Below are 13,172 nucleotides of genomic sequence, written 5' to 3'. Positions count from 1 at the left end.
TGAGCTCCCTAGAACCCGATCTTTATCTAGGACAGGTTGAACCAACTAAACTTCAGTGGGAGGGTACTTACCTTTAAACTTCATGCAAGCCTTTAAACCTAATGCTACTTGTGTGACTTGTTTGTATTCATTATCTAACCGTTGGTTTTCTTGCAAGGTTTGTTTATACCCTAATCGTTTGGTTTCCTTGCAGGATTTGTTCATACCCTAACAGGTTTTGTGTGTAGGACTTACTTGTCCATATTACCTTATGCTTTTACCTAACATGCTGACTAACCTTTTTCAAGGATCTTAGGGATTCATAACACATACTTTCCAGGTACTATGGAAGGACTATCAAGAGCCTAAATTTATATCAAGGGGCAAGAGGATTTATTTTCCTCTAGCCAGATGCCTTCAAACTCAAGGGTACAATTCCTATCAAGGGGCAAGAGGATTTATTTTCCTCTAGCCACATGCCTTCAAACTCAAGGGTAAAATTCCTATCAAGGGGCAAGAGGATTTATTTTCCTCTAGCCAAATGTCTTCAAACTCAAGGGTACAGTTCTTATCAAGGGGCAAGAGGATTTATTTTCCTTTAGCCACATGCTCTTAAGCTCAAAAGTACCATACCCTGAATCAGAGGCTATGACCCACTGGATATGGTGAGCCTGATTCTTAAAGAAGGACGTTCAAAGATGGAAGTCGAAGTTCTTCAACAAAGCTGCAACTACATTTCAATGTTGCAAATTGGGTTCCAAAAAGATCCTTGAAAACATTGCATATGCATTTGCATTCAAATCATTGCATAACAGGTTCCCAGACAACGAGCTTCTCATTTTCTGCCTCAAATCCCTAAAGCTTGATACTTACAACTCCTTTGTGGCTTCGTCAGAATCTTCTTCTTAGAAGTAATCTGTAGTTCAGATACGAACGCTGGGTTTGGTTTCCTCTCTAGGGCACTTGGTCAGTCGATTGATAATTGCCAACCAGTCCGAGATAAGGTACAAGACTTGATTGATGCAAAGGCTATCATATTCACACCTGCAGGCCAGATTTGAAGTTCTCCTTCGACTCAATGGACCTTCTGAAGCAATAAGTCCATACGGAGAAAATCTCCTCAATGTTGGCAATTCGAAATTCGTCATGCATTTTCATGCGTAATCTTTCTTGTTTTTGTTCAATACTGTTTATATGCAATACTTGTTTGTTTTTGAACTATAATAGTAATGCATTGAATATGTTTGTCTTTAAAAAAAATTCATTCGCTCTCGCTCTAACATGTTTTTCTATGCTAGTGATGCCAAACTCTCGGCGATAAAGCATGATAACTCTGAAGGGAGAATGACGAACATATAATATCCATAATCTCAAATGGTGTGCTTTCGAGTAAAACCCTGTTGATGATGTACAGGCATTGTTTCAAATCCAAACACTGGAGATATAAGGAAGTTAATCCCTTGTCAACCCCTTTGAGCCTTGAAGTAGGAGTTTCTTTTCTATACGAAAAACCCTCACATTTAACCCAGGGGCAGGGTAGTGTTCAGTTAACCTGATTGAGTGTTCAAAATTCAGCAGGAGCTCGCACCTAAGGAAACAATAATGGTTATCCTTCAAAAGGTTGAGGAAAAGTCGAGACCACAATGGTCATCTCTCGCAATGGGAGGTTAAAAAATGACGATACAACAACGACTATCCCTCGTCGACCAAGAAATGAGGCAGTCACAATCTTTCCAACAAATCGAAGACGTCTCAGGATCATACGACTTGTTCCAAAAAAAAAAAAAGAGAACGAATCGAAAAAAGAAAAAAAGAAAGCCCGCTAAGTCAATAACTTGAAAAAAATGACTTAGGAAAAAGCTAGGGCATCCCGCTGGACTTCAAACTCGGAATTCAAAAGAATTTGTCCAGGCAAAAGTTAGGGAAACAAAAAAGAGTCTCAACAAAAGGGGCAAAGTCGCGTGACTATAAATTCAAGGTCGGGTGATCAGACACCAAATACAAAAGGTAGAGTGACTGCCATGTCTAAACACCTCATCGATTCCTTAATCGTCTCAAACTCCTCTTGAAGAATGAACGCTCACATCGAGTTAACTGAGCTTAGGTTGGAGAACATCACGAAGGGGGTGGGCACCAATAAAATTTCGAGCCTAAAAATCCTTTCTTCTAAAAACCGTGAACCTGGCCACGTTACAACCTTTAAAAGTCCTAATTGAGGCAGGGTTAATTCGAAAGCATACTGTAACGATAATACGGTAAACTGACTCCTAGGAGTTTTGCTAAACACTTGAGTTGGTATTGCGCCACCTTTCATAAAAAAAATCGTTGTTTTGACATCCTTTCAAAAAAAAAAAAAAAAAATCTTCTTTAAACTTCAAGACAAACATGAACTTTGCATTAAAATTTTATTTCTCATACTAAACATTCTTTGCATATGAACAAGTACTTGACACCAGGAAAGCTTCCATCATGAAGTGCAGATGAAAAAAATTTTCTCTCAAGGGACAAGTTGTCTTCAGAACTCCGTTGAGTTCGAGCGAGAATATCTCAAATACTGATCACCCTCAGGGGCACAAAAAAAGTTGAATACCCTTTTGAGTAAGAGTTCACATATCTGGGGCAATCAAGTCAAGACTCGAAGACTCTCTCAGAAGCGTTGATCAATCAGGGGCATCGTTCCTAAACTCATGATACTGGGGCAGGTAGCACAAATCTCAGGAAGCCCTCCCGACGCTTTAGTAATGCTCCGAAAAGCAGAAAGATTTCCCATGACTGACTCAGTTGGCTAAAACGCCAATGTGTACAAGGGGCACGACATATAATTGTCCAATTCATTTGGGGCAGTCAAGTCGAGATTCAAATAATCTCTCAAAGGCGCTGAAGAGCTAGGGATTTAATTTCCCCGCCAAACACTGATACAATTTACTGTCATCATTAACAACATTTTCATTCATACATCATACATCTCATGGCATATGCATAACAGTCTCATTCATTTCAAAAAACATACAATACATACATCATGACATTGCATAAAACCAACTTTATGTTTCAGGTCGACCAATCGGTCAGGCAACTATCATCAACAAAATTAAATGCAACCCAAAGTATGGCTCTTTCAGATATGGTCTAATGAATGACTCGTTCTGACATCCTTCATCAGATATGGTCTAATGTACGACTCGTTCTGATATATTCCTCTTCAGATATAGTTGAATGAATAACTCGTTCTGATGTCCTACTTCCAGATATGGTCTAATGTACGACTCGTTCTGGTATTCCTCTTCAGATATGGTTTAATGAATAACTCGTTCTGATGTCCTACTTCCAGATATGGTCTAATGTACGACCCGTTCTGGTATTCCTCTTCAGATATGGTTTAATGAATAACTCGTTCTGATGTCCTACTTCCAGATATGGTCTAATGTACGACCCGTTCTGGTATTCCTCTTCAGATATGGTTTAATGAATAACTCGTTCTGATTTCCTACTTCCAGATATGGTCTAATGTACGACTCGTTCTGGTATCCTTCATCAGATATGGTCTAATATATGGTCCAATGAATGACTCGTTCTGGCGCTCTCTACTGGATATAGTCTAATGAATGGCTCGTTCCGATATTCTCCTTCAGATAGAGTCTAATGAATGACTCACTCTCTCAAATATATTATATGGTTCACTCTTCAAAGGAAGTCTAATGTACGACTCACTCTTTCGGATGTAGTCTAATGTACGGCTTTTACCGACAGTTCCTTCAGGTTCCAACAAACACTTATCAATGCTTCAAGCTCAGATATAGTCTAATGTACGACTCATTCTGACTTTCATATTATTAATAGCTGGATGGCATCTTTAAGCCCATCTCTGAAAAGTCCCTATCTCAACAAGGGCAAATTTATTGGCATTCTAGTGTTCAATCCTCTTTCACCTTCAGATTCCGACTGGCACAATCTACATCCTCAGGTTTAAGAAGATTGAACAGGGGCAGCTGTCATACCCCAAAATTCGCCCACACTTTTTAGTGACAAAAATTTTCAAACTTATTTTCAAAATTGGATTTTATAAAATCTTGGGTTCATTTACATCCTGAATTTTATAAATATTCGATTCAAATTCTATTTTAAAATATAGTAGTTTACTCTTAAAATTGCTTATATTTTAATAAATAGAAAATGCTGGCCGATACTTCATACACTTTCAATTGGCTTTTTATTTCAAATAAATAATATAGCTCAGTTACTTAGGAAGTAAGACTTACATACAAAAGGTCACGGGTTCAATTCCCGCTTGGTGCATTTCCATCTTTTTAAACTTTTTTTAATCTTTTTTGCAGCTGGACGCACCTGGACACAAGTACGACCAGGTTCTTAATGTTGTGGATCAAGAAGGTCCATGGGCCTTTGGGTTGGATCATTTCCTTTTTAGGAGTGGTTTTAACCTAATTCTCAGGTTCTTAATGTTGTGGATCAAGAAGGTCCATGGGCCTTTGGGTTGGATCATTTCCTTTTTAGGAGTGGTTTTAACCTAATTCTCAGTCTATAAATAGAGCACTCCACACTCTTCCTTTCTCACTAACAATTTTCTAACAACTCTCATTCTCTCCCAATCAACAATCACCCATTATTTATTTTCCTCTTAATTTTCAGAGTCAATTGAGGGTTCGAGGTAGATCAAGGCATTCAAAGATATTTAAAACTAATTATTGTTCCCTCTTATTTTCTGCTTTCATTTCCCCTTCCCCGCAGGTGTTTATTGTAATAGCGTAGGACTTTATGTTTTCCTGCCTTTAATTTCTGCAATTTTAAACTGCGTGGTTAGTAATCTTAGGGAGTGCAAGCCTTGAATTAACATAGATCACTAATTATAAGATAAAATACCTGAATTAACCACTTGATTGTGCCACACACACACCTTTAGGGTAATCCCTCTGGTTGCCTTGTTGCCTTATTACTGTTGCCTTGTTGCCTTAATTTTGTTGCCTAAGAATAGTCAAGTCCCTCGATTCCGAGGATACCTAAAGCAAATGTTGCCTTCAAAGTTATTGAAACTCCCTCGAAGTTGCCTCGGAAAAATAAGATGATTGTCCTATTGCTAAGGTATCCTCGCATGATGCCTAAAAAGATAAAATGACTATTATATCCTTCCCTTAGACTACTTGCCCTCTTTATGGCATGGGACAGTCTTATGACGAACGATTATTCTCGATGACCCTTAAACATCCAATTGAAAGACTTCCTGCCCCCTCATGGTATGGATAGATCCTTTCAAACGAAAGACTTAAAGAACACGAAAGACAAACTTAGGGTAGGTAGTTCTTGATTGCTTGCTCAGATTCAAATCAAATTCAAACTACTTTTTGCACCGCCTTTCAAAACAATTTCAAAACAAGGCTACGCTTATTTACAAGCTAAAGTCCTTAACGAAATCTTTTTACTATTCACACACGACACTTTTCAAACAAATCAAACAAACAAAGTGAGCTAAGCAATTAAGAGCCCATGGATAACCATGGATGCAAAGGGTGCCTTACACCTTCCCTTTGTATAACTTACCCCCCGAACCCGTTTTCTTTCAAAAGGTCTTTCCTGTTCTTTTAGCCTTTCCTAATTGGATAAAATAAAAGTCGGTGGCGACTCATGCTTAACCGCGACATTTCGATATAAAAGTCAGTTCACCGTATTACACAACCTAACATCTATGGTTAGGGATTGGTGGACTGATCATGCTTGGCAAATTAATCCTAATATTATGACTGTCATGCCAACCCTGCTCCCTCTGCTTGATAAAATTTCCATCCCTGATGTGGACATTGAGGATTGCTTCGTTTGGAAGTCTTCTAAAACTGGGATGCTGACTCTTAAAGAAGCCTATCAGTTTGTTGTAACTTCTAATCCTTGTGATTCCTGGAAATCCTTCCCTTGGGACTCAGACACTCCCCCATCTCACTCTATGATAGTTTGGAGGTATATTCACAATAAGATTCCAACTGATGAGAACTTAAAAGCAAGGGGGTTTTCTTTCCCTTCTCTATGCAGCCTGTGTCTATCTTCATGTGAAACTTCTTCTCACCTTTTCTTTGACTGTAAGATTGCGCAGCAAATCTGGAATTGGTTTGCTAGTATCTCTCTCTTTGGCAGGCCCATTGTTTGTCTGGATGATTGTAGGAAAATTCTGCAACAGTCATGGTGCTCTCAGTCTAAGGCTGTGCTTCAAGCAAGCATTGCTTGCATTTTTCAGCAAATTTGGTCCTCTAGGAACAAGAGAAGATTTGAGAATTCCACAACTAATTGGAAATCTTGCGTAGGTTTTGTCACTGCCCTTGCAAAAGTGGCTGGAAGTAACACTCGAAGGACATCCAACTCTGACATTAAAAATTTTGTTTTCCTTAAGAGTTTTGGTATCTCTCTTCACTCCAAGAAACAAACTACTACCAAAGAGGTGTTATGGTCTCCTCCCATAGCTGGCTGGCTGAAGTGTAATTCAGATGGGGTCTCGGTTCGGAATGAGGCTGCTTGTGGTGTGGTTTGCCGTGACCACCAAGCAAACCACATCTTTAGCCTTTGTGACAATCTTGGTTCGGAAGGTCCTGTTTATGCTGAGTTCATGGCTGCCATTTTAGCCATTGAAGAAGCTATGCGAAGGAACATCTCTAATATTTGGGTTGAAACGGATAGTATGTATGTTGTGAATGCTTTCAAGAATTGCTCGCTTGTGCCTTGGAATCTTCGTTCTCGTTGGCTAGTGTGTTGGAATTATTCGATCAATATTAACTTCATGGTGACACACATTTTTAGAGAAGCCAATTTTTGTGCTGATTCTTTGGCTAATCTTGGTTTACATGTTAAGGCTTATAGATTATTTAATTATGTTCATGAAGATATTCAAAGAGATTTCTTGCTTGACAAGTTGGGTACCCCAAGGCATAGGATTTGTACCTAAGGGGTTTTTGGTTTGGTCCCCCCTTGTGATCTTTGTATCTCTCTTTTTTTATTTATAATATCTTTTTTTTTTGGTTAAAAAAAAAAAAAAACCCTTAAAATATTCGTACATGTTTATTTCCTTACAATTGCATAAGTCTGGCCTAAATTAATTTGCGTCCAGTCTACATGTTCTCATTTATATTATTTAGACAGTTTAAAATCATCACTTGAATCCATAAAACAAAACTGTTGAAAATGTTCACAATATTTACCATTTGCATTTACATGATAAGAACAAATTACTACAAACCTCATGAAAAATCTCAAGTATAAGACCATGATATTCTTCCGAATTCATCGACACATAATAATTCAACAAACTACGAAGATCTTTCGCGTCTCGAATGCGATTCGCCGTTATCATCTCCATCATTGATTCCCTAAAATCTTCTCTAGGATCGTAAGAACATTTCTCCATAGCTAACATTACAACAAACTTAGTTCCTTCTCTTTTCTTCTCCATTTTTCTCTCTACATGTCTAGTTTCAAGCTTTTCTCTAATCATTTGGTCAAGTCTCTCTTGCACCATGGCATGTGCTAGTGTAGAAACGGAAGGGAACCTATCAGAGATAGATGAAGATGAAGAAGAATTTTCTGCTTCTTCTGAAGAAGAGACACTGAACCTGTTGCTACTACAACACAAGGCTTTGCATTTTCTTTGTTGCTTTGAGGCTTTCATTTTAGGACACAAAGATAATGCTTTGAAGGGAGAGTTTGTGTGAAAATAATCACTTATGGACAATTGACAAGTGGGACATGTTAGTGCATTTAATCATTGTGTTTAACTTTGGAACATTCAAAACTAAGTTAGGTGTTAGCTTGATAGGGGACATATTTACAAATACTCGTAATTAATTGAGCCAAAGATCAAGGCAATGGTTATCATGCGTGACGTTGATGTTTATCTAGAGATATCATGATCTTAACTTTTGAAGAAAAAAAAACCAGTTCCATGAATTGCTTTTGTGTGTAGTGGTTGTGGAAATCCAATTATGGAGAAAATCAGACAAAAGACACACACAGCTAATTAAGAATCTCTTTAACAGATTCTTCTTTGTATGGTTCACAGTACAAGGCAGCAAAACTTGTAGACAAAGCAAAAAAGGAAAAGAAGTGATTAGGTGATTAGCATGTGATTATCATTGATTAGTTTGCTAATTAGAGATAAACACGATCCACGTTTTCTTTGAAGCACATGTAGCAATAATGATTTTTTACTTAACCAATAAAGATAAAAAAATAAAGCAAAAGTGCAAGTAGTACATAGAGTAGGGAAACACGACACAGACTGTCATGCTTTTTTTTTTAGTTTTTTTTTATTATTATAAGCAACTAGGTTGAAAAAAGTTTATGCATGTGTTTGGTTTTAGAAATTTAGAAATAAACTAATACTACGGGCGTTGTTCTTGTTATGTTTTTTAGTTTTATAAAAATATTATTTAATGAAGGGTTAAATATTTCTTGTCGCTGTAAAATTATAAAATTTTATTTTTTACCCTTATTAAAAAAAAAAAAGATTAATTACTATGCACTGGCAGTGTAAATTTTTTTATACAGTCAGTGAATCATAACCGTCCACTAATACGAATTAATAAATAATTAAATTAAAAATAAAATATAATTTACAATCCAACGTTCATTATTCACTGACGGTGTAAAACTTCTTTACACTGTCAGTGCATTCCAATTAAACTCAAAAAATAATACGTTTTGGTCTTCAAAAAATTATTATGTAAGTAATTTTAATTCTTGCTGTTAAATTAATGTGTATTTTTAAATAATTATTTTATAGATATGTTTAGAACGTTATAAAATGTTTCTCGAAAAAAATTCAAAAATTAATTTCTAAGTCGAGATTTACATTACTTTTATCATTATATTTTGAAATTAAAAAAATTATATTTAATTATTCTTATTTTAAAAAAATTTATAATTTAGTAAAGAAATATTTTATAATCTTCAAAGCACGTCTGAAAAAATTATTCAAAAATTTAAATGTTTAATGATAATGAAAGAGTTTTCAAAATTTTTAAAAATAGCAGGGACTAAACCTGCAAGCATACAAATTTTGTAGGGACTAAAATATGTCTTTATTTTATAGTGACTAAAAATAAAATTTAAGATATTCATAGGGATCAAAAACATATTTAATCATGTAATGAATTAATACGAGTACAAAGAGGATATGGACCCTCTGCTACACTAGTCTCTCCAACCCTCCCTCATGCTCCATCACGTGTTTATCTCTCTCATCATTTCTATCTTTCATCTCTTGATTTTAATTTTTTTTATTTCTCTCTCATCAGACACAAAATCTAATCCGCACTTCTGCTAGACAGCAGTGAATCCAAATTCGTACAAAGATACTTACCTTAATACATAGGTTAAAAAGTATTCCAAGAAGCTACAAAGGTAAAAGAGAAACCAAACACTAGATGCCTTTTGGTTCTAGAACTAATCCACTCGTATGATAAAGATTTCGCCAATGCAAAAATATCAAAGATCTTTTTATGCGCACCACAAAATAGAGTGTCATTTCTTACCAACCGTAAATTTCAAGTGACTGCAAATTAAATGAGGAGACACATATTTTTAGGAAAGATCCCTTTCAAGAGGTGATAAGTGCCAAAATGTAGTTATTTTATGTATGTAAATAGTGGAACTTATCGAGACTTTTTGTTAATACCGTTTGAATAATTCCCCATTTTGTGTATACTTGTATCGTTTGTGTTTTGTTACGTTTTCGTGTAAATATGTACCGTTTGATAGTTTTGTTGTCTTTTTGTAGGTATTTCTGCGTATTCGAAGATTTGAGGAATAAAGTGTCGAAGACACAACTGCGAACGCGTTTTGAAGAAATAAAAATTTGTTGTTATGTTGAGGGCGCTTAGCGCGCTTTTTGGTGCTTAGCGCGGTCTGGGAGCTAAAAGAGCTTGGTCTGGCAGAATGTAGGGCGCTTAGCGCGGTTTTTTGGGGCTTAGCGCGGTTGGCGCTTAGCGTGATTTTTGGGGCTTAGCGCGCTCATCAGCAAAGGCGGTTTGATCAATAAATGAGGGCGTGCTTAGCGCAGTTTTTGGCGTTTAGTGCGGTCTGCGATTTTCAGTTTTTGTATTTATAGTTCAGAACCGATTTTTTAGGTTTTTTATCATCCATTTCCCCCTTAGAGTGGCTCTGATCCATTTTTGATAGTTTAGAGGCTTAGGAAACACCATTGGGTGCTACATCTTGTCAATTGGCTATAGACTTGTCTCGATTGCTTTAACACGGTGAAAGTTTCCGGTTCATCTCCTTCTTCCCTATGTTCCATTTCAATGGTGGGTTTTGTATATATATGTTTCCTCTCTTGTATGTATATTTATTGATCTTGGGATCATTTATATATTCAATTTACAAATCATCATTGTTGTTGTTCTTGATATTTTTGCTTAAGTGCTTCGGATTTGTGTTGTTGTAGAAATAGACATCATAGATCTTAATTAGGAATGATAACTATTAGCTTCTGAATTGTAGAAATAGATTTGGGGCTAATACTCATAATGGGTATCGAGTTTAATGCCTCCGTGTTGTTTGTGTCGGTGGAGAAATCACCGATGTGAATAGTACGGTTGAACTTTCGTTGGTGTTGCAGAAATGGACACTGATGTGGCGTCTTGCATGATGCCCGTTGATTTTGATGTGTATTGTGAGTGTTGAGCAATAGATCTTCAAATTTAACTATTCGACTGGTAGAACGAAATACAATTCCATAACTATTTCTAGTAGACTATTAAGATTATTTATTTGCTTTTATTTACTTTTCCCGCATTTACTTTCCGTAACCCAATCATGAAACTTAGAACGTGAAATAGTTGAACGGCAATTTTTCTCTACCAATCTCCGTAGACTACGATATGATACAACCTATATCACCTGGTAATAATAAACCTATTACTTTTTGCTTGCCGCTCTACTGCTTCAGCAAGAGGTTGTCAAAAGCTGCTAATTACGCTCGAATCCCATTACATAAAATTATCCTACCTAACTCAATCCAGTCAACAATATTCTCCCTAACCCGAGAAGCCACCAGACAAAAAAGGGAACATATGCGGGTGGGACTCCCCCGGACCAAGACAAAGAGGACAGTTCAACAAAAGCCTCCAAGCAAAGACTTAGATATTACTAAGATCACATGATTTCCAACCAAGCTTGAGAGCACAAGCAAGGTCTAATTCTAGATGACAACCTGCTGCTAACAAGATAGAAGCTAACCTTGCATGAGTCGACTTGACCGAGAAGCCTAAAACATCGTTTCAATCACAAATGAAATCAGCTAAACCAAATGAAGAATGATAAGAAGTTCGTTCAGATTTGTCCGAGAAGCTCCTCAAAGAAGATCAGAATTCAAGTTGAGGTTCCAGGATCGAACACCATGACTCCATTGCCCCAAATCCTCTACTAAAGGTCTAGAAGATTGGACTTGTTCAAACAGGCTAGGAAATTTCAGTTCATTAGGGCAGCTCCAATCAATCTATGCCTCTAAAAGTCAATATTGGATCCCTTACCCAATTTGAAAGAAAACCTGTCACTAAACCAATTCGATTCGCCATCCTAAACACTTAAAGAGACCCTAAGATCCCTCCACCAGATTGAGGATCTTTTGTTGTTTTCTAGGCAGGAGGAGTCTAGTTTTTGAACCTTAATATCGCCATATTTAAAATATAAAATGCGATATCAAATAGTTGTGTGATTCGAAATAAACCTACAGCCCCATTTACTCAACAATGCAACATTGAAACATTCACATCTCTTGACCCCTAAGACCCCTTCATATTTTGATTTGCAAATTAATGACCAAGCTACCCAGTTAACTCGTCTTTTGTTTTCTACACCATTCCACAAAAAGGCTATATGTATTTGCACTATTTTTTAGAGAATAATTTTTGTACATTTATAGAAGGAGAAATAGTACATCCGCATCAAATTTAAATCAGAATTTAGGAGAGAAACAATGCCCCTACCTTGCAGCAAGTGAAAACTTGGATATGAAAATGCTTTTCTACGAAGGACTTGGGTGAAGCAGCCTATATATGAGGAATCAATATTTATAGAGATAGATTACAAAAAGTGCTTGGCCTAAGTTAGAGTACATACATAGACAAAGTTCTGAGATGCTTCAATATGCATGATTCCAAGAAAGGATTCATACATATGCAACATGGCTTGTGTCTATAAAAAACACAACCACCTTTAACTAAGGAAGAAAAGGATCACATAAATAAGATTCATATGCATTTGCAGTAGTATCTATCATGTAAACCATGTTATGTACTCAACCTTATTTCTCGTATACTTTATGTGCAACAAGTAACTACCAATATGATTCTGGTGACGCTCTTTGGGTTGGTGTCAATAATATTCTTAACTACTTGAGAAGAATTTAAGACTCGTTCTTGATATATGGAGATCAGGAAGAGCTCGCTTGATGCTAGCTTCTAGACAAAATAAGGATGACTTTAGATTGCAATTTGGTTGTGTATTTTGCTTAAATGTTGGCGCTGTGAACTAAAGAAGTTCAAAGTAGGATACAATTGTTGATTCTACAATCGAGGCCGAGTATATTGCTTCCTCATGTGCAGTAAAGGAATTTGTTAGGATCACAAATTTCATTAGTGAACATGACTTAGTCCCTAGTATTATGGATCCCATTAATCTCTATCGTGATAACAATGATGCCATCGCACAAGCTAAGGAGCCTAGATCTCACCAACAATCGAAACAAATATTTAGGAAATATCACCTAATTTGAGCGACAATAGATAAAGGAGATGCAAAGATATACATAGTACTAACACTTGAAACTGTTGTTGACCTTTTGATAAAGCCTCTTGCACAGTACAAGCATGGCGAATATACTATATCTATGAGTATTACATGTGTGCCTGATTGGCTCTAATGTTAGTGGGAGGTTGTTGGTGTAAGCTCCGGAGACCAATAGTTTTTATTAGAACTTGGTACTTGTATCGAATTATTTATTAATAATAAAAAAACATTTCTTTGTTATGGTTATTTTTCCAAAATAATTAAGCCCTTAGAATAGCTAGTCCGTTTAATGAAACATTAAGTATGAATTAATCATGGAATCCCATTAAACATAAGGGGGTTAAATATACAATACCCCCTGCAATATATGTGAGATACGGTTTACCCCTGTAAACAAAAACTTAGATCCCCCT

The 13,172-nt window shown here is 36.5% G+C and overlaps 1 protein-coding gene across 1 annotated transcript; it reads right to left on the bottom strand.

Moving 5' to 3' along the window:
• Window positions 1-7,130: 7,130 nt before the first annotated feature.
• Window positions 7,131-7,746, bottom strand: LOC131636963 (probable transcription repressor OFP9). The gene has a single exon (XM_058907536.1). The coding sequence runs from the start codon at window positions 7,637-7,639 to the stop codon at window positions 7,169-7,171; it is 471 nt and encodes a 156-aa protein (XP_058763519.1). The 5' UTR covers window positions 7,640-7,746; the 3' UTR covers window positions 7,131-7,168.
• Between the last annotated feature and the right edge of the window lie 5,426 nt (window positions 7,747-13,172).

The sequence above is a fragment of the Vicia villosa genome, unplaced genomic scaffold, assembly GCF_029867415.1.
Source record: "Vicia villosa cultivar HV-30 ecotype Madison, WI unplaced genomic scaffold, Vvil1.0 ctg.001875F_1_1_3, whole genome shotgun sequence".
In the NCBI taxonomy this organism is placed as follows: domain Eukaryota; kingdom Viridiplantae; phylum Streptophyta; class Magnoliopsida; order Fabales; family Fabaceae; genus Vicia; species Vicia villosa.
Note: the sequence above shows the minus strand (reverse complement) of the source record. Positions and strands in the feature narration are given on the sequence as shown.